Source organism: Aquarana catesbeiana, linkage group LG08 (assembly GCF_042186555.1).
Source record: "Aquarana catesbeiana isolate 2022-GZ linkage group LG08, ASM4218655v1, whole genome shotgun sequence".
Taxonomy (NCBI): domain Eukaryota; kingdom Metazoa; phylum Chordata; class Amphibia; order Anura; family Ranidae; genus Aquarana; species Aquarana catesbeiana.
This window is the reverse complement of record NC_133331.1, coordinates 49278635-49299386: the sequence shown is the minus strand read 5'-3', so window position 1 is coordinate 49299386 and position 20752 is coordinate 49278635. Positions and strand designations below refer to the sequence as shown.

The 20752-nt window shown below is 43.2% G+C and overlaps 1 protein-coding gene across 1 annotated transcript in view; it reads left to right on the top strand.

The window, feature by feature from the left end:
• LOC141105741 (pancreatic triacylglycerol lipase-like) overlaps nt 1-20752 on the top strand; it is a 51657-nt gene that overhangs the window by 18471 nt on the left and 12434 nt on the right. The window contains exons 7-9 of the mRNA XM_073595822.1: nt 3161-3280; nt 5207-5325; nt 7902-8031. Of these exons, the coding sequence (XP_073451923.1) occupies nt 3161-3280; nt 5207-5325; nt 7902-8031 (369 nt within the window). The remainder of the gene's footprint in view (nt 1-3160; nt 3281-5206; nt 5326-7901; nt 8032-20752) is intronic.

The following is a 20752-nucleotide window of genomic DNA, read 5'->3' as shown; positions in this document are numbered from 1 at the left end:
GCCGGAAGATATTAACCCCCTTCATGACCAGGCCATTTTTTTCTATTTAGCACTGCGCTACTTTAACTAGTAATCACGCAGTCATGCAACATTGTACACAAATTAAACTTATAATTTTTTTTTCACACAAATAGTTTTCTTTTGGTGCTATTTGGTAACCACTGGGGGTTTTTATTTTTTGCGACATAAACTAAAAAAGACAGAACATTCTGAAAAAAAAACAAAAAAAAAACATTTTTTTTACTTTCTGCTAACAAACTATATCCAATAATTAATTTTTTTTTTAAATCTAATTTCTTCATGAATTTTGGCCCAAATATATTCTGCTACATGTTTTGGGTAAAAAAAAAAAAATCCCCAAAAATATATATTGATTGGTTTATGTGAAAGTTATTGTATCTATAAACTATGGTACTTTATATACCAGTGATGGCGAACCTTGGCACCCCAGATGTTTTGGAACTACATTTCCCACGATACTCAACTACACTGCAAAGTGCATGAGCATCATGGGAAATGTAATTCCAAAACATCTGGGGTGCCAAGGTTTGCCATCACTGGTATATAAAGTATATATTGGAATTTTTATTTATTTATTTTATACTAGTAATGGCTGTGATCAGGGACTTATAGTGGGGCTTTTATACTGTGGCGGGAAATCTAACACTAACTGACACTGGAGGGGACTAACTGACAGTGATATCACCAGTGACACTAATACCCTGATCACTGCTAATAATATACACTGTCACTGTACTAATGACACTGGCTGAGAAGGGGTTAACATTTAGGTGTAATCAAGAGGTTAACTATGTATAAAGTGTGTATTATGTGCTGTTTTTACTAAGAAACGTGCTGGTTTTTATTCCCTGCTGTGCAGGGAGAGAAAAAAATGTCACAACCCAGCTGTCAGTAGAGAGCTCTGTGTTGTTTTACCAACACAGGATTCTCTCCTGTCATTCGCTCAGCCGATCAGCAGTTTCTGGGTGCATGCAGGAAAAGACATGGAAGAAAGTCCCGGCATACAAGTACGTTAATGTGCCTGTACGAGCCATCGTACATATGCTGCGGTGGGCTGGCAAGAGGTTAACCACTTGCCAACTGCCCGCCATCGTTATACGTTGGCACTTTGAAGAAAATTATTGTTGTTATGGCAGCAGCTAGCTACCATAACCCCGGTATCCTCTTCTTCAGCGCGTGGTCCTTAAAGCGGGGGTTCACCCACACTGCCAAAAAAAAAAAATATTAAAAGCCAGCAGCTACAAATACTGCAGCTGCTGACTTTTAATACATGGCCACTTACCTGTCCCGGGGTCCAGCGATGTCGGCAGGGGAGGCCGAGAACCCGCTCGGTTCTCGGCAGCTGCCGCCGCCATCCTAGGTGAGGGAATCAGGAAGTGAAGCGTAGCGGTTTCACTTCCCGGTTCCCTACTGCGCATGCGCGAGTTGCGCTGCACGTCCCAAATGGTCCCCGCTCTCTCCTGGGAGCTGTGTGTTCCCAGGAGACAACGCGGTGGGGACGGGAAGAGGCGTAGACTCCCATGGGAGTCTATGCCGGAAGTGGGTGCAAATACCTGTCTTAGACAGGTATCTGCACCCCCCTCCCCCCTGAAAGGTGCCAAATGTGACACCGGAGGGGGGGAGGGTTCCGAAAAGCGGAAGTTCCATTTTTGTGTGGAACTCCGCTTTAAGTGGTTAAGTGGTTAACCGCTTCAGCCCCAGAAGATTTTACCCTCTTCCTGACCAGAGCACTTTTTGCGATTCGGCACTGCGTCAATTTAGCTGACAATTGCGTGGTCGTGCGACGTGGTTCCCAAACAAAATCGACGTCCTTTTCTCCACACAAATAGAGCTTCCTTTTGGTGGTATTTGATCACCTCTCGAGTTTTAATTTTTTGCACTATAAACAAAAAAATTTTGAAAAAAGCGCATTCTTTTTTACTTTTTGGTATAATAAGTATCCCCCAAAAATATATAAAAATATTATTTTTGTTCCTCAGTTTAGGCCGATATGTATTCTTCTACATATTTTTGGTAAAAAAAATTGCAATAAGCGTATATTGATTGGTTTGCTCAAAAGTTATAGTGTCTACAAAATAGGGGATAGATTCATAGCATTTTTATTATTATTATTATTTTTTTTACTAGTAACGGCGGCGATCTGTGATTTTTATCATGACTGCGACATTATGGCGGACACGTTGGACAATTTTGACACATTTTTGGGACCATTGGCATTATTACAGCAATCAGTGCGATTAATTACTGTAAAAATGTCACTGGCAGTGAAGGGGTTAACACTAGGGGGCAGTGAAGGGGTTAAGTGTGTCCCAGTTTGTGTTCTAACTGAAGGGGGAGGGGACTGTGCAGGGATAGGTAACAGATCGCTGTTCATACTCTGTATGAACAGACGATCTGTCTGTTCTCCCCTCAGAGAACCGGAAACTGTGTGTTTACACACACAGTTCCGGGTTCTCCGTGTCTCAGTGGCGATCGCGGGAGCCCGGCCGTGATCAAGACCGCCGGGCACTCGCATCGGCTCGGGGGACGAGCGGGGGGGGGGGATGGGGGGTTGCGCACGCGCCCCCTAGTGGCCACAGGGAGAAGCGACGTTGTTGCTCCCAGCCGCGTCATTCTGCTGCAGTACAACTGCGGCGGCTGGTCAGCATGTGGTTAAGCATGCCACATACTGAGCCCCCCCATGTCCATATCTCATTAAAGCCATGCTACAGAAAGAGAAAGGGGTTGATTTACTAAAGGCAAATAGACTGTACACTTTGCATAGTGCAGTTGCCCTCTGCAGGTGCAGTTGCTCCAGAGCTTAGTAAATGAGGTAAGGCTTCACTGAGCAAAAAATACCCAATCACATGCAAGGAAAATTAAAAAAACAGCATTTTTGCCTGGACATGATTGGATGATGGAAGTCAGCAGAGCTTCTGCTCATTTACTAAGCTCTGGAGCAACTCCACTTGCAGAGTGCACAGTCTGTTTGCCTTTAGTAAATCAACCTCAAAGTTTTTTTACAAATGAATACATTCACATCTGTATTAACTGTAAGCCTGTTGATTCTCTGTAATATAAAATGATGTAAGCGACACCTAGCAAGGTTATCGCCATCATTTGTAGCAATAATGATGTTTGCTGTGTCTTTGTTTTGCAGGTCTTGGGATGAGTCAGGTAGCCGGACATTTAGACTTTTTCCCAAATGGAGGAGAGCAAATGCCTGGATGTTCCAAGAACGCTCTCTCTCAGATTGTTGACCTCGATGGTATCTGGCAAGGTAATGTAGATGGTCCTCTGCACACTGAATACTTAATACACACTGAAAGCAGGGCTGGATTTTTGAATAGCCAAGGTCCTTTTAGGTCATATGAGCACATCAAAAGGCTATGGTGTAGGGGGACCCATCTGAGGTACGGCTCCCAGTTGGTATATGGGTACCTGCTAGTTGTCTCCTAGACGGTAGTTTCGCGACTGGAGGCCAGAGAAGTGACTAGCAGGTAAAGTTCTGGTTTTATGCCTATTGGGACCTTGTGCTCCATTTTAATGAATAAACTGGATGTTATGTTTGAAAAGATTACTATGTTAATTATTATGGTAATTTATTTGAGATTTATATTTGGTTAATAAAATGGCTGCTATGGCCAATTTACTCCATTTCAGTGTTGTGTAGTCATTAGAGGGAAGGGTGGGGTTATTGATATAGCAGGTAACAAGCCATAGTTAATACCATAGTCATGTTTTGTTGGGGGGGGGATTTTATGTGATAGACCAATACAAAGTGTTACATAATTGTGAAGTAGAAGGAAAATGATACATGGCTTTCAATTTTTTTATACAAATCAATATGTGAAAAGTGTGGCATGCATTTGTATTCAGCCCCCCTGAATCAATACTTTTTAGAATCACCTTTCACTGCAATTACAGTTGCAAATCTTTTTGGGTATGTCTTTACCAGCTTTGCACATCTAGAGAGTGACATTTTGCCCATTCTTTTTTGTAAAATAGCTCAAGCTTTGTCAGTTCGAATCGACAGCAATTTTCAAGTCTTGTCACAGATTTTCAATGGGATTTAGGTCTGGACTTTGTCTGGGCCATTCTAACACAAATATGCTTTGATCTAAACCATTCCATTGTAGCTCTGGCTGTATGTTTAGGGTCGTTGTCCTGCTGGAAGGTGAACCTCCGCCCCAGTCTCAAGTCTTTTGCAGACTCTAACAGGTTTTCTTCTAAGATTGCCCTGTATTTGGCTCCATCCATCTTCCCATCAACTGTGACCAGCTTCCCTGTCCCTGCTGAAGAAAAGCATCCCCACAACATGATGCTGCCACCACCATGTTTCACGGTGGGGATGGTGTATTCAGGGTGATGTGCAGTGTTAGTTTTCCGCCACACATAGCATTTTGCTTTTAGGCCAAATAGTTCAATTTTGGTCTCATCTGACCAGATCACCTTCTTCCACATGTTTGCTGTGTCCCCCACATGGCTTCTTGCAAACTGCAAACAGGACTTCTTATGGCTTTTTTTCAACAATGGCTTTCTTCTTGCCACTCTTCCATAAAGGTCAGATTTGTGGAGAACACGACTAATAGTTGTCCTGTGGACAGATTCTCCCACATGAGCTGTGGATCTCTTCAGCTCCTCCAGAGTTACCATGGGCCTCTTGGCTGCTTCTCTGATTAATGCTCTTCTTGCCCGGCCTGTCAGTTTAGGTGGACGGCCATGTCTTGGTAGGTTTACAGTTGTACTATACTCTTTCCATGATGGATTGAACAGTGCTCCATGAGATATTCAAAGCTTTTTTATAACCTAACCCTGCTTTACACTTCTCCACACTTTTATTCCTGACCTGTCCGGAGTGTTCCTTGGCCTTCCTGATGCTGTTTGTTCACTAAGGTTCTCTAACAAACCCTATGAGGGCTTCACAGAACAGCTGTATTAATACTGACATTAAATTACACACAGGTGGACTCTATTTATGAATTAGGTGACTTCTTAAGGCAATTGGTTCCACTATTTTATTAGGTGTATCAGAGTACAGGGGACTAAATACAAATGCACGCCACACTTATCAGAAATTTATATGTAAAAAATGTTGAAAACCATTTAACATTTTCCTTCCACTTCACAATTATGTGTCACTTGATACATTGCCCCATGTATGTGATTTTTTCAGATGACATTATCCAGATTTGTTCCCCTCCAGGTACCCGGGATTTCGTAGCTTGCAATCACCTAAGAAGCTATAAATACTACACAGAGAGCATTCTGAAACGTGACGGCTTCGCAGGATACTCCGCCTCCACCTATAGCACTTTCTCCTCTGTGAGTCATTGACACAATGGCCTTTTGTTCACGTGATGACACAATGTATTCCTACCAAATCTTGCAAGCTAATTTAATTTTTAACCATGGGGGTCCCGACAGCATACCTCCCAACTTGAGATGGGAAGAGGGACACATGACTGATAGATGTGCAGATTGTTGAGGCTCCAGCTACCCATGAAATTAAACAATTGCCCTCTTCCTTCCCCTCCCAAATTGACCAAACGACACAGTAATTTTGGAGTCTAATGGCCATAGCAATCTTTGTTTTATTCTTTTAAACAATGGAAATGCAAAAATTCCATAAACAGTCGAAATGCATAAATACATACAATACATAACGTATTAACAAAAACCTCAGCCTAATCCTACCTGGTCTAAAGATCTTTGAAGGCCTATTTTCTTTTTACCAACCGGTTGTTTCTGTCACCCATGAAAGGCCCCCAACCGCAACTTACACTGGGTCAGGGACAATTACCACTTACTTACTACCAGATACAACCAACTTAAAAGCCCCTGATGTTACCATTTAGGGATGAGCCGAACACCCCCGGTTCGGTTAGCACCAGAACATACCGAAACGGCAAAACATTCGGAAGAACACTTGAACACCATTAAAGTCTATGGGACACGAACATGAAAAATCAAAAGTGCTAATTTTAAAGGCTTATATGCAAGTTATTGTCATAAAAATTGTTTGGGGACCCAGGTCCTGCCCCAGGGGACATGGATCAATGCCAATTTTTTTTTTTTTTTAAACGTCCGTTTTTTCAGGAGCAGTGATTTTTTTAATGCTTAAAGTGAAACAATAAAAATGAAATATTCCTTTAAATATCGTGTCTGGGGGATGTCTATAGTATGCCTGTAAAGTGGCGCAGTTTTCCCACGTTTAGAACAGTACCACAGCAAAATGACATTTCTAAAGGAAAAATTGTCATTTAAAACTGATCGCGTCTGTAATGAATTGTCGGGTCTCGGCAATATAGATAAAACTCATTGAAAAAAAGAGCATGGGGTCCCCCCCCAGTCCATTACCAGGCCCTTTGGGACTGGTATGAATATTAAGGGGAACCCCGAACCAAAATTTAAAAAAAATTGCGTGGGGGTCCCCCTAAAATCCATACCAGGCCCTTCAGGTCTGATATAGAAATTAAGGGGAACCCTGCGCCAATATTAAAAAAAAATGGAGTAGGGGTCAACCCCAAAATCCATACCAGACCCTTATCCGTGCACTCAACTTGACAGGCCATAGGAAAAGAGGGGGAGACGAGAGAGCGCCCCCCCTCCTGAACTGTACCAGGCCACATGCCCTCAACATGGGAAGGTTGCTTTGGGGTCTGACCCCAAAGCACTTGGGCCTCATCCCCACAACCCTTGCCCGGTGGTTGTGGGGGTATGCGGGCGGGGGGATTATCGGAATCTGGAAGCCCCCTTTGACAAGGGGACCCCCAGATCCTGGCCTCCCCCCCATGTGAATTGGTAATGAGGTACATTGTACCCGTACCATTTCACAAAAAAAGTGTCAAAAATGGTAAAAAAGACAAGAGACAGCTTGAGACAAGTCCTCTATTAAAAAATAAAAAAAAAAAATATCCAGCGATGTCCATTCATCTTCCATCATGCCGCCCGACGGCCCGAAAAAAAAAGAAAAAAAGCCGCAACTGTTCTGCCTTAATGGGAGGCTCCCGTCGACTGACGCTTCTTCTCTGTGACAGTTCTTATATAGCTGAGGGCGGGGCCACCCGGTGACGCAAAAGGGTGACCTCGCCCCCTCTGACGCCACAGGGAAGCCCCTGTGGTGTCAGAGGGGGGAAGGGTCACCCGTCACACTGGCACTGTGCCTGAAATGTACGTTCTGGGGAAGATTGCGCACAGGCAGGTAAGTTGATTCATGTCTCATCTGCAATATAGAGCCTGCCTGTTCACAGTGTTTTATTGTAAGCATTTTGTTTTGCCCTGAGGGCTTGTTCACACCAGTGTGTTGCGGGAACGATTGCAAAAACGCAAGCTTTCCTGCAATATACAAAAATGCACTGCCCCTTTGCAGGCATGTGGCAGTGCCAGTAATTCATAATGGCACCCATATGCACTGTGCAAATGCACGTGTTTGCACTTGCTAACATGCATTGTACCCCAATACTATGTGGTTTGGTGTGATACAATTTTAAAAATTGTGCAGAAACCTTTTTTGTGCATATCTCACCCATAGGACAGCCCACTGAAATGACTAAGGTTGCCCTAATTGCAACGCATGGGAGCACGCAAAAAAAGTGTTTTTTTTAAGATCCTTACATGAGACCAAAAGGAATGACAGCAAAGAAAGAAAGAGGGATAGATCGATTTGTTCCAAAAGAGGGACAGTGGTGAGGTCTGCTCAACAGTCAATCATTTTCTGAGTCTCATCAAATGTCCCCCAGTTCTTAATATTTTTCAGGGGGCAAGGAACTCAGTATTTAAAGTTCTCCCCTCAAAAAAATCAAAAGCTGCACAATGATGGGACTTCTTTGTGTTACTGTACAGATATAGTTCAGGACTGTATTTTAATGTCAATGATATGGCTGTGTCTTTTTCCTCAGGGCACCGGGTTTCCATGTTCTAGTAGTGGATGCCCCTTGATGGGTCACTATGCTGATTCCTACTCCGGGGTCACTTCTTCAAGCCAGAAGTTCTACTTCAACACTGGAGACCAGATTAATTCATTTGCACGTAAGTGGTTCCTTCATAGAGAACATAACAGAGCTTATTAGTTATATGAATTTTTTTTTTGTAATATGCACACAATGGGAAGAAAAACATTGTCCCTGCAGTGGACATGGCCCACCATTTCTTTTTGGATATGGGGTTAAATATAGACAAAGTTCTACAATAGTTCCTCTATTTCCGTGCTTCTTCTGCTGAGGAAAAGAATTCCAAATACTGGCTTAAAGGTGAACTCCAGCTTTTGATATACTTACATTTGGACCCAAACCAACTATGTCCCTCACTAACATGTGAGGCCACTGGATGTGCGGTATAAACTGTATGTAGCTAAGACTACATACAGCATACTGCACTGTGTTCGGGGTTTGAGTTGAGACTTCCTGTCTCATACCTGGAACACAGCAGAGTCATGACTTAAGCCAGATATAGTGCCTTGAAAAAGTATTCATTCCCCTTGAAATTTTCCACACTTTGTCATGTTAAATTATATTGTTAGACCAACACAAAGTGGCAAATAGCTGTGAAGTGGAAGGAAAATGATAAATGGTTTTCAAAATTTTTTGCAAATAAATATCTCAAAAGTGTGGTGTGCATTTGTATTCAGCCCCTTTACTCTGATACCCCTAACTAAAATCTAGTGGAACCAACTGTCTTCAGAAGTCACCTAATTAGTAAATAGAGTCCACCTATGTGTAATCTAATCTCAGTATAAATACAGTTGTTCTGTGAAGCCCTGAGAACCTTAGTGAACAAACAGCATCAGGAAGGCCAAAGAACACACCAGACAGGTCAGGGATAAAGTTGTGGAGAAGTTTAAAGCAGGGTTAGGTCATATCCCAAGCTTTGAACAACTGCAAACCTAACAAGACATGGCCATCCACCTAAACTGACAGGCCAGGCAAGGAGAGCATTAATCAGAGAAGCAGCCAAGAGGCCCATGGTAACTCTGGAGAAGCTGCAGAGATCCATAGCTCAGGTGGGAAAATCTGTCCACAGGACAACTATTAGTTGTGCACTCCTCAAATCTGGCCTTTATGGAAGAGTGACAAGAAAAAAGCCATTGTGGAAAGAAAGCCATAAGAATTCCTATTTGCAGTTTGCAAGAAGCCATGTAGGGGACACAGCAAACATGTGGAAGACGGTGCTCTGGTCAGATGAGACCGGAATTTAACTTTTTTGTCTAAAAGCAAAATGCTATGTATGGCTGAAAATTAACACTGCACATCACCCTAAACACACCATCCCCACCGTGAAACATGGTGGTGGCAGCATCATGTTGTGGGGATGCTTTTCTTCAGCAGGGACAGCAAAGCTGGTCAGAGTTGATGGGAAGATGGATGGAGCCAAATATAAAGCATTCTTAAAAAACCTGTTAGAGTCTGCAAAAGACTTGAGACTGGGGCAGAGGTTCACCTTCCAGCAGGACAATGACCCTAAACATACAGCCAAAGCTACAATGGAATGGTTTAGATCAAAGCATATTGTCCCAAAATCCAGACCTAAATCCAATTGAGAATCTGTGGCAAGACTTGAAAATTGCTGTTCACAGACGCTCTCCATCCAATCTGACAGAGCTTGAGTTATTTTGCAAAGAAGCATGGGCAAATATGTTACTCTCTAGATATGCAAAGCTGGTAGAGACATACCCAAAAAGTCTTGCAGCTGTAATTGCAGCGAAATGTGGTTCTTCAAATTATTGACTGGGGGCTGCATACAAATGCACGCCACACTTTTCACATATTAATTTGTTAAAAGAAAAATTAAAACCATTTATCATTTTCCTTCCACTTCACAATTATGTGCCACTTTGTGTTGATCTATCACATAAATTCCTAATAAAATACATTTACGTTTTTGGTTGTAACATGACAAAATGTGGAAAATTTCAAGGGGTGTGAAAACTTTTTCAAGACACTGTATTATGGCTGCCCTAAACCCAAAAACTCCACCCCACTTAATTGTGCCCCCCACAACAAAAGTCACTTGAGACTTCCTTTATGGAGTTTAAAGGCAATAGCAGCCATTTGTGAAATAACACAAATATAACAATAATATACAACTTTATACATACAATAACAGTATAGTAACAGATCTCCAGAAAAGTCTAGGGTCCTTGAAGGCACCACTATTAAACCAACCGGCTGTATTTACCACCCAAATCAACTTCAAGTCCCCCAGCCACAAATACACTGACTTGGGGACAATTTACAATCAAGATACTCTCGATACAGCCAAATAACTCTGAATTTGTTACCGCTTTAACTTAAAGGGGTTGTAAAGGCAGAAGGTTTTTTATCTTAATGCATTCTATGCATTATGATAAAAAGCCTTCTGTGTGCAGCAGCTCCCCCTCACCCCCCTAACACTTACCTGAGCCCTATCTCTCTCCAGGGATGTCCATGAGTTTCTCGGCTATCCAGATTCTCCTTCCTGATTGGCTGTGACAAAGCAGCGGTGCCATCGCCTCCCGCTGCTGTCAAAGTCAGCTAGCCAATCTGGGAAGAGGGGGCGGGGCCAGGTCGGGGCTCTGTGTCTGAATGGACACAGGGATCTGTGACTCGGCTCGGGTGCCCCCATAGCAAGCTGCTTGCTGTGGGGGCACTGAACAGGAGGGAAGAGCCAGGAGCACAGAGGAGGGACCCAAGAAGAGGAGGATCCAGGCTGCTCTGTGCAAATCCACTGCAGCAGAGCAGGTAAGTATACCATGTTTGTTATTTTTATAGGAAAAAAAATGACTTTACAATCACTTTATATCTAGAAAAGACACCCATACCGAAGATGGGCCCAACCCATCATTCACTAAAACTGTTAACCACAACTGAATTCAAAGGCCCTAGGACCCTTGCTAGTCACTATGACACATCCCAGAACAAAATTAGGCAATCCCCAGGAATGCAGATCGAATGCCTACTAATGTGCCACTCCCAGAAAGTAAAATCTCCAAAGCAACAAAATGGACTGAAAAACAACCAAAAAAAAAAAGACAGGATGACCAAGGAAAAGTTCTAGGGGGTGAATGGTGGGAGAAGCTTCTTCTTTGCTGTACAAGCTCTGACTAACCTTGAGAAGACCCCATCCAACATCACCCCATGAAGGACCCCTCTGTCCCACCCTTGCTTACTCCAGTCAGGCAGGATCATTTAAAGCGGAGTTCCACACAAAAATGGAACTTCCGCTTTTCGGAACCCTCCCCCCCTCCGGTGTCACATTTGGCACCTTTCAGGGGGGAGGGGGGTGCAGATACCTGTCTAAGACAGGTATTTGCACCCACTTCCGGCATAGACTCCCATGGGAGTCTACGCCACTTCCCGTCCCCACCACGCTGTCTGCTGGGAACACACAGCTCCCAGGAGAGAGCGGGGACCACTTGGGACGCGCAGCGCGACTAGTGCATGCGCAGTAGGGAACCGGGAAGTGAAGCCGCAACGCTTCACTTCCTGATTCCCTCACCTAGGATGGCGGCGGCAGCTGCCGAGAACTGAGCGGGTTCTCGGCGTCCCCTGCCGACATCGCTGGACCCTGGGACAGGTAAGTGGCCATGTATTAAAAGTCAGCAGCTGCAGTATTTGTAGCTGCTGGCTTTTAATATTTTTTTTTTTGGCGGTGTGGGTGAACCCCTGCTTTAAATTTACAAGAAGCTAACTTTAACCCTTTAATTCAGGCTGTCCTGCAAACCTAGTCGTGTCAGGCCTTTCCTCCTATGCTGCTCATCTAGCTCCAGGCCTTATTCTATCTAATTGGCATTCAGGCATTCAGAGTAAGCAATGTATTCTAACAATGAACACAAAGGTTTCTCTCAATGGCTGAGCCAGAGGTTGTGACCAGTGTTAATTTTGGCAGCAAATTTCAATTTAGTTTTAGTCTTAGTCTTAGGACTAAAATGGCATTTTAGTTTTAGTCCCATTTTAGTCTTCTGCAATTGTTTTAGTTTTAGTCCTATTTAGTCGACTAAATCTCCAGTACATTTTAGTCAACTAAAACTCATTTTAGTGGTCTAAAATATAATGGGTGTAATTAAATTGTAATGCATTAGTTAACATTTCTCTACAGTTTCCAAACTCATTATATACTGCTGGAGTGAAAAATCGCATATGTTATTATTTATGGTATTGAGATATGAACAGACCAGACCAGTGTTAATTTTGAAGTCAAATTTCAATTTAGTTTTAGTCTTAGTCTTTTGACTAAAATGACATTTTAGTTTTAGCCGTATTTTAGTCATCTCAGTTGTTTTAGTCGTATTTTAGTCAACTAAAATAGTATTCATTTAATCGACTAAAATGTTTTAGTCGTTTTAGTCGACAAAATTAACACTGGTTGTGACATCATCAGCCCGCCTCTCTGACTCAGCCAATCAGAGGAAGCTTTGTATTCATTGGTAGAATACATCACTTTCTCTGAATGGCTGAGCATTGATCAGATAGACTCTACTGTGTTCTGGGTATGAGACAGGAAGTCTTGGCTCCAACCCGGAACACAGTGCAGTATGCTGTATGTAGCCTCAGCAATATACAGTTTATATCGCACATCCAACAGCCTCATATGTTAGTAAGGGACATAGTTCATTTGAGCCACACTGGCCCAAACAAACTATGTAAAGTTTATAAAAAGCAAGGGAGGGTTATACCCCTGTAAGTGTATTTTTCGCCATCTGTGTCTCATTGGGATGATTTACCCTTACTTCATGACCCATAGCCAAAACAGGAAGGGAGAAGAAATCCCTGAAAATTAAGGAAATCTATTGGGGCCCCCCAAGTCACCAGAACTAGTGTCATTAGACGATTTCCCCTCCATTACTTTTCTGCGGACAACCCAAAATTTGGGGTTTTCTTTTACTTTCCCTTTCAATAATGGTAAACAGTATAAATAGAGAGGTTAAATCTCCCTAAGGGGGACACAGACAGCTATAAAACTGACAAGTGTTCTAATCCATCTCCACTCTATCCAAAACTAAAAAAAAAGTTTTACTTTAATGGATGACCTAAAAGTCTTTGAGCTAATGAACTAGGAGGACAGGATTCAACATAGCCAACACTGTAGAGTTGATGTGATTTCCAAATGCAGCAACCTGAAAGGCGTATAGTGAGAAGATCAGACAGGGCTACCATTAAAAATCATGAGGCTTGACCTACTTGACACCAAAAATAAACCAACGGCGCAGGCCCCTGCCGGGCCTAGACCATTTCTGCCTTTCCAAATAGGACCTGGACCTGGCACAGGAGTATTGTTTATATCCCCCTATATTCGTGGTCCTGGGACCACAACACATCAAATGTCCTTTGTGTGGATGGTGATGCTTGGTGGATGAACATGTGTTCCTTATTCAGTTGGGAGACAATGCAACTAACTACCAGTGCTCATACATTCACATTACAATATAGCAAACTAACGACCAGTATCGGGATGCACAGATTGTTGCACCCTTGTTGGATTGTAGCTGCATATAATTGCTGGCTTCATTGATAAGTATTGTCATTTTATTCTGATATATTTTGTATTAGTTTGTATCTCTAAAGATCACACTTACAAAGGGGCTTGGGTCTAAATGCTGAACTCTGGAAACGTTGGATAGTGGTTGACAATTATGAGTTGCTGAAATCATTATAGCAGAACTCAAACATTCTAAAAAATTGGGATGGCCCATTAAAAGCCAGGGATCTCAGCACAGGGATGGTGGGAAACCCTAAATATGGGCACAGCCGGTGTACAGCCTATTAAACTCCTATAAAACTCATCTCAAGAATAGTGGGAACCCCTCTTAATGGGTACAGCAGGTGTGCAGACCTAGATACTCAGTACAGGGTTGGTAGGAACCCCTCATAGTAGGCACAGCAGATATGCAGACCTTAGCACTCACCCCAGGGATGGTGTGAACCCCACATAACGGGCTCAGTAGATGTACAGAAATGGTGGGAATGCCTTAAAATGGGCACAGCAGAGGTGCAGAGACAGATCTTACCAGTAGTCCCCTAGAGAAAGAACAAAGTGTCAGGGGATTTTTCTCCAGCATCAAACACTAAGCCCGGGTTCACACCACAACGGGCTGCGGATCGCACAGGAGCGCTGTGCGTCCCTGTTCACCGTTTCAGGGACGAATCAGGGCCGATTCTATGCCTGAATTCGGCCCTGAAACGCAGCCAAAGACGCACAGCGTTTTTGTGCAGTGCGCACCGCAGCCGCCCGGAGATATGTGAACTGGCTCCATAGGGAGCCAGTCACATTCTCCTGCTATGCGAATTAGAGGTGCGGAAACGCACCTCTAATTCGCATAGGTGTGAACCCGGGCTTAAATAACAACTTTGGATAAACTGACCCTTTAGAATTGAAGAGGAACTTAATAATATCTGGTCCAATTGGATTACAATAGAATGGACTTGGTTTCTGGTATATCATGTATGTCATATGATAATACCTGTTTAGTACTGTATTTTCTGGTTAGCATGTAGTGAAATGGGTTGATGGTGACTTTAGCATACCACCCCAAATCTCATCTGGTGATGATGAATTTATTCGGTTTGTATACATTGAAATATATGTGTGTAGCGGTACCCCCATAGGGGCCGCTGGAAGATGACTGTCCCTAAAGGTTGCCCTGACCTTGCAAGCCTCCCGACACCTCTGACACCATGGGTTCTGACAGTATTCAAAGGGAGATTACGAATGCAAAAGACACCAAAGAAATAACCGAGATATCAAATGGATATTTACTGAATATTATAGAGTTAACAAGAGAAAGAGAATTTAGAATGTTGGTTTCTTCCAAGTTGCAACTTTGGCATAAACAGAATTACAGAAATATACACTGAAATGGCAATAACAGTGAACCTGGCAGTAGAAACCGATTTCAAGGGAAACCTATGACCCCAGGTACAAGAGGAGGAAGAAAAACTTTTTGTCAGTCGGCTCCCTCTATGCCCTGATGCCACAGGCAGAAAGAAATAACAAAAAACAAAATGGATAGCCTGAGTGAGAGTTCCCCTTTATGGTTACCCTTTAAGGTGCTTTAACAGGTGTTGTGGGCTGATTTCTTTGTGTGGGAAAGTCCTTGAAGTAAGGGTATCCAGAATCCTCAGCTAGCTATGACGGGGCCCAAAGATGTTGCTGTGCAAAGGCGACCAGCAAAGGTGAATAGCATAATCAAGGGGTTCCCCAGCAGAGGGCATTTAATGTAGACAGGGTAGGGTAAAGGTGTCTGCATGCAGTGTCTCTGAATGTAGTACTTAGGGTGGGCTTCTGCCCACTCACCAATCCTGAGTATACCAAAGCTTGTGTGGAGATAGGGTGTCCCAGAACAGGCTCTTGAAGGGTCTGCAATCAGATGGAGATGTCTGGCTGTCCACCTGACGACCCAGGGATTCATCAGCATCTGTGTGGGTGTAGGTGAGAGTGGCCCCAGATAGCTATTCTGCTAATGAGAAGTCGATGACTGAGGATCTGCTTCCAGGAATAGGGCTCACTTGCAGAAAACCCTATGTGCCTTCCAGGCCTGGCGCTCGCTCACACCAACCAGGGGAGCCTAGCCTCTCACTCATGTAGCCAGGGCTGTCTTTAATATTGATTGGACCCTGGGCAAAAATTTTCTTGGGCCCCCCCCCCATGCAGTTTTGCTCTCCACTTGCTCTGAGACATACAATAAATAGCAGCTAGACTCAAAATCAGTTTACTGAATCAGATCCTTGGACTGCGATTGTGATTGGTTGCCAGAGGTTACAGTGTATCATTACCGCTCACTGACTGGTTGCTAGAATTTACAGTGTGTGTTGGAAACACATGTAAAATCGCTTTCCTGACACCACAGAAACATGCTGCCCTTTAGCAGATATACAGCAGTGCCATTAATTGTTAATGACACCCTCACGCATCTGCTGACATGTGCCTTGGCGCCCTGTGATTTTGAAAAAGGGGTTTGGAACTTTCTTCCACATTTGTAGCGCATAGAGCAGCCCATTGAAATAAATGGGCTGCCCTACATGTGACCTACGTCTTTACCCTGTCGGTACACCTTTGCATCCTAAAACTCATGGTAACCTCTGCACCCCAAACCTCCCCCATACTCTCCACTCAAATCCCTCTCCCCTTTAACTCTACCTGCCGATTCTGCTCATCTTTGCACCCACCTTCCTTACCTCTATGCATCCCTTCCTTGCTCACCTGTGCACCCCAAACTGTAATTCCTTCTCTGCCTACCTCTGCACACCCCACACTACCCCCCCCCCCACTAATGTGTTTCCCTTTGCAGAACAGGCTGATGGTAGGTTTAATGACCACAATTGTAGGCAGGACTTTCAAGCATGCCCCTTTATCTCCCCAGTGGGCAGCATTCAGTATAGGTGGTGGTCGATATGACCTCAGGGGGGCATGATATACCGCCTCTGTTTACATAGAATGCTGCAGGTCCACCACTATTTACATATGAATCATGAATGCTGCTGCCAGACTCACCCACCTTACAAACCACACAATGTCTGCTACCCCTCTTTGCCAATCCCTCCATTGGCTGCCACTTGCCCAACGAATTAAATTCAAAATACTAATATTAGGTTACAAAACCATCCACAACTCTGTCAGGGAGTCAGGGAATGCGTATTATAAGTAATGAATGATCATCTAGACATCCGTAGCAGCATCACTCCAGCTCTTGCCAGCTATGGAAGACGCGATCCCAGTGCAGGAAGCACTTTCTCCAGGTAAGGGGATGTATATGTAAACAGCATCCGTTTTTCCCTCAAAAAATTTAAGGGCACCACAATAGTGTAATATTGTTTAAAAAAAACACTGCTTTATTAAAAGGTAAAATTATACACTCACATTTCTGTAGACAAACAACAGGCATAACTCTTATGAATAATCCATAGGTCCGTAGATAGATACATCATGATTCACCCTATGAACACTATGAACCCTATGAACACTCCGGGCAGGGATAGGAATAGGAATCAGCAACAAGAGGGTTGGCTTGGTCCACCTCGGAATCCTAATAATCAAATTAAACCCCCTTTTTTTCGGGAGGGCGGACAGAGAAACAAATCAAATATGGATCAAAGAGAGGGACCAGAGGGAGGAGGAGGAGCAGAAAGGAAAAGAAAAAGGGTATGAATGATGTAGGCATTTTTAACCTGAGTCAGACCACCCTTACGGATCAGGAAAAACTGGTTCTTAATCATGGTCTGAAATTTGCTCCCCCAAAACCATTAAACAAGTTTGGTGTATTCATGGATATACAGAAATACATCCGTAAATTGAACAGCAAATGCCACCTGATCTCTAATCCTATTGTCACATGTAGGAGTGAAGACGATGGTATTAGACATTCTGGGCTGGCTAATGCTTCTTTATTCAACCCCCCTGGTATTTTGGCCCCATTCATTGGGGATTTTCAAGGATCTGGTAATGAAGGATCTAGATTCTTTGAACGCCAAGAGGGTAAGGTCAGATATTAGATTCAAACAAGGTTTAGAGTCCTTAAAACAGAGAAATTACATTATTGTCTGCCCTGCAGACAAGGGCGGGGGTATTGTTGTTTTAGAAAAATCCACATATCTATTGGAAATGGAAAGGATATTGTCTGATCATGAGACTTATAGCTCTTTGCCATCTAATCCCACTAATGGCTTTAAAAAGGAGCTTGTTAGATTGATAGATGAGGACTTTCAGACTAAAATTCTATCTAAGAAGAAGGACCATTTGGTTCCTATGGCTACATGTGTTCCAGTGATGTACTACCTTCCGAAGGTTCACAAGGACCCGGCTAATCCCCCCCGGTAGGCCAATCATCAGTGGGATAGATTTTGTGACTTCTAGTATAGGTAGATACATTGATGGATTTTTGCAACCTTTGGTAGTGCAGACCCCGACTTTTTTGAAGGACTCTACACAAGTCCTGAATCTACTTGGTGGTATTCAGCGGAAGGAGGGGTACATTTTGGCATGTGCTCTCTGTACACTATTGATGGGTTTGATGCTGTGGACTCCTTTTTGGGACGTGACCCTAGCTTGTTACCCACACAGCGTGATTCATCCTGAAGCTTTTGACATTCGCCATGAACCATAACTACTTCTGGTTTGGCGGCACCTTCTACCTGCAGAGTAGGGGAGTAGCCATGGGGTGCAAAATTTGCGCCCAGCATAGCGAATTTGTTTATGGCCAAGTGGGAGGAGGATGTCATCTATAGTAATCGGAGATCTAAACTCCTCCTATGGCGGAGGTATATTTACGATATCCTCCTCCTGTGGGAGGGTGATATGCAGTCCCTCAATAACTATATTTACCATTTGAATGATAATTCTTTGGGTATTGTCCTACAACATGAAGCCAGTCATGAAATGATTCATTTTCTGGATCTCAGCGTGGAGGTCAGGAATGGTGCTTTGGTTACCACCACTTACTTTAAGGAGACAGACCGTAATAGCTTTATTGGCCAGGGCAGTTGTCATCACCCATCATGGCTTAGGTCTGTCCCTAAGAGTCAGTTCCTTAGAGTACGTTGGAATTGTACCGTCCTTAATGATTATCATCAGCAGGCCTCCACGTTGCAAACTAGATTCATTGATAGAGGCTACAGTCCTAATGAATTGGATAATGTTATCTCTGAGATTGCTACACTGGATAGGACACAGCTATTAGAGGACAAACCCAGAATAGAGAACATTTGAATCAAATTGTTTTTTCTTTTATTACGACTTATTCTAACCAATACAGAGATATTAAACAAATAATTGCCTGTCATTGGAAGGTTCTCAAAAATGATAGTGTGTTGGGCCCTAGGCTAGGTGATAAACCTCAGGTTGTGTACTGAGGTGTACAACCTTTACGGCTATATGTAGCCCCTAATGTTGTGGATAATCCTAAAAAAAAAATTTTTTTCAGGATTTAAATGTTTTTTTCCATATACAAAATCCGCTGTGTGCCGCATTAATTCTTTAACAGATAGAAGGGTATGTAACTTTCGCTCTACGGTAACATCCAGAACATACGATATTAAATTATTTATTACCTGCTCTTCAAAAAATATTGTTTACCTTTTGCAGTGCCTACAATATGTGGGCCGGACAATTAGGACCATGCAAATTAGAGTTAATGAGCATCTAGGTAATATACAGCGTGGTTTTCCCAAACACAGTGTGTCTAAGCATTATACACTTTGTCATGTGAAGGAACCAAAGGGGACACTGATTTTGGGTATTGACAGATTTTCTCCACATTGGAGGGGTAGTAATTAGGGATGAGCTGAACGTCCCTGGTTCAGTTCGCATCCAGAAAATGCGAACAGACCGAAAGTTTGCGCGAACATTCGAACACCGTTAAAGTCTATGGGACTCGAACATGAGAAATCAAAAGTGTGAATTTTAAAGGCTAATATACAAGTTATTGTCCTAAAAAGGGTTTGGGGACCCAGGTCCTGCCCCAGGGGACATGTATCAATGCAAAAGAAAGTTTTAAAAATGGTCGTTTTTTCAGGAGCAGTGATTTTAATGATGCTTAAAGTGAAATATTCCTTTAAATATCATACCTGGGGGGTGTGTATAGTATGCCTGTAAAGTGGCGCATGTTTCCCGTGTTTAGAACAGTCCCTGCACAAAATGACATTTCTAAAGGAATAAAAGTAATTTAAAACTGCTTGCGGCTGTAATGTAATGTCGGGTCCCGGCAGTATGGATGAAAATTATTGAGAAAAACGGCATGGGTGACCCCCCAACCCATTACCAGGCCCTTTGGGTCTTGTATGGATTAAAAGGGGAACCCCGCACCCAAATTAAAAAAAGAAAAGGCGCGGGGCCCCCAGGCCCTATATACTCTGAACAGCAGAATGCAGGCGGTACAAACAAGACAGTGATTGTAGGTTTCTTCTTAAATTGAGTCTGTTTGTAATTTGGAACAAGTACATTTTTTAAGTGTAGCTCCAGCCCAAAAATCTATTTTTAAGCTTTTTGGATAACATAGGGAAGAGTTATCATCGCCCCTGTAACATTTGTTTTGCTGTCTGTGCCCCTTACAGAAGATTTCACCTCACTTTTTGTCCCAATGACAATTGGATTTTGAAAATTTGGGGTTTTTAGGGAAACAAGGATTGGTGATAATAAAGCATTAGTGGAGACACATTTTTCCCATATTAACTCTTACAGGAGAGAATTTCCCTTCCTAGGGGTAGATTTCCTCTCACTTCCTGTTGTCTCCCTCCATTTGTAAGTAGGAGTCGTTTGTAAGTCAGATGTTTGAAAGTAGGGGACCGCTATATGGCCTGCCCTATATACTCTGTAGAAATTTGGGCCTTAGGTGTTGGTGGTACCAGAACACTGTAAACCCTCACAGTTACTCTTGGTGGGCGCTGGAACGGGCCCTGCTGTGAAATATTATATCAAGAATTGTAATTACATGCCCCTGTTGAACAGGGTCAGAAAAGGTGGGCCTTTGATGGTGGTGTGGTGGTGTTGCCACAACACTGTAAGCCCTCACAGTTACTCTTAGTGGGTGCAAGAACGGGCCCTGCTGTGAAATATTAGATCAAAAATTGTAATTACATGCCCCTGTTAAACAGGGGCAGAAATATTGGGCTTTAGGCACTGGTGCTGGTGGCACAACACTGCAACCCCTCACAGATACTCTAGTTGAGTGCAGGAAGGAGCCCTGCTGCAAAATATTACAGCAAAAATTGTAATTACACGCCCTGTTAAACAGGGGTAGAAAAATTGGGCTTTAGGCATTGGTGCTGGTGCCACAACACTGCAG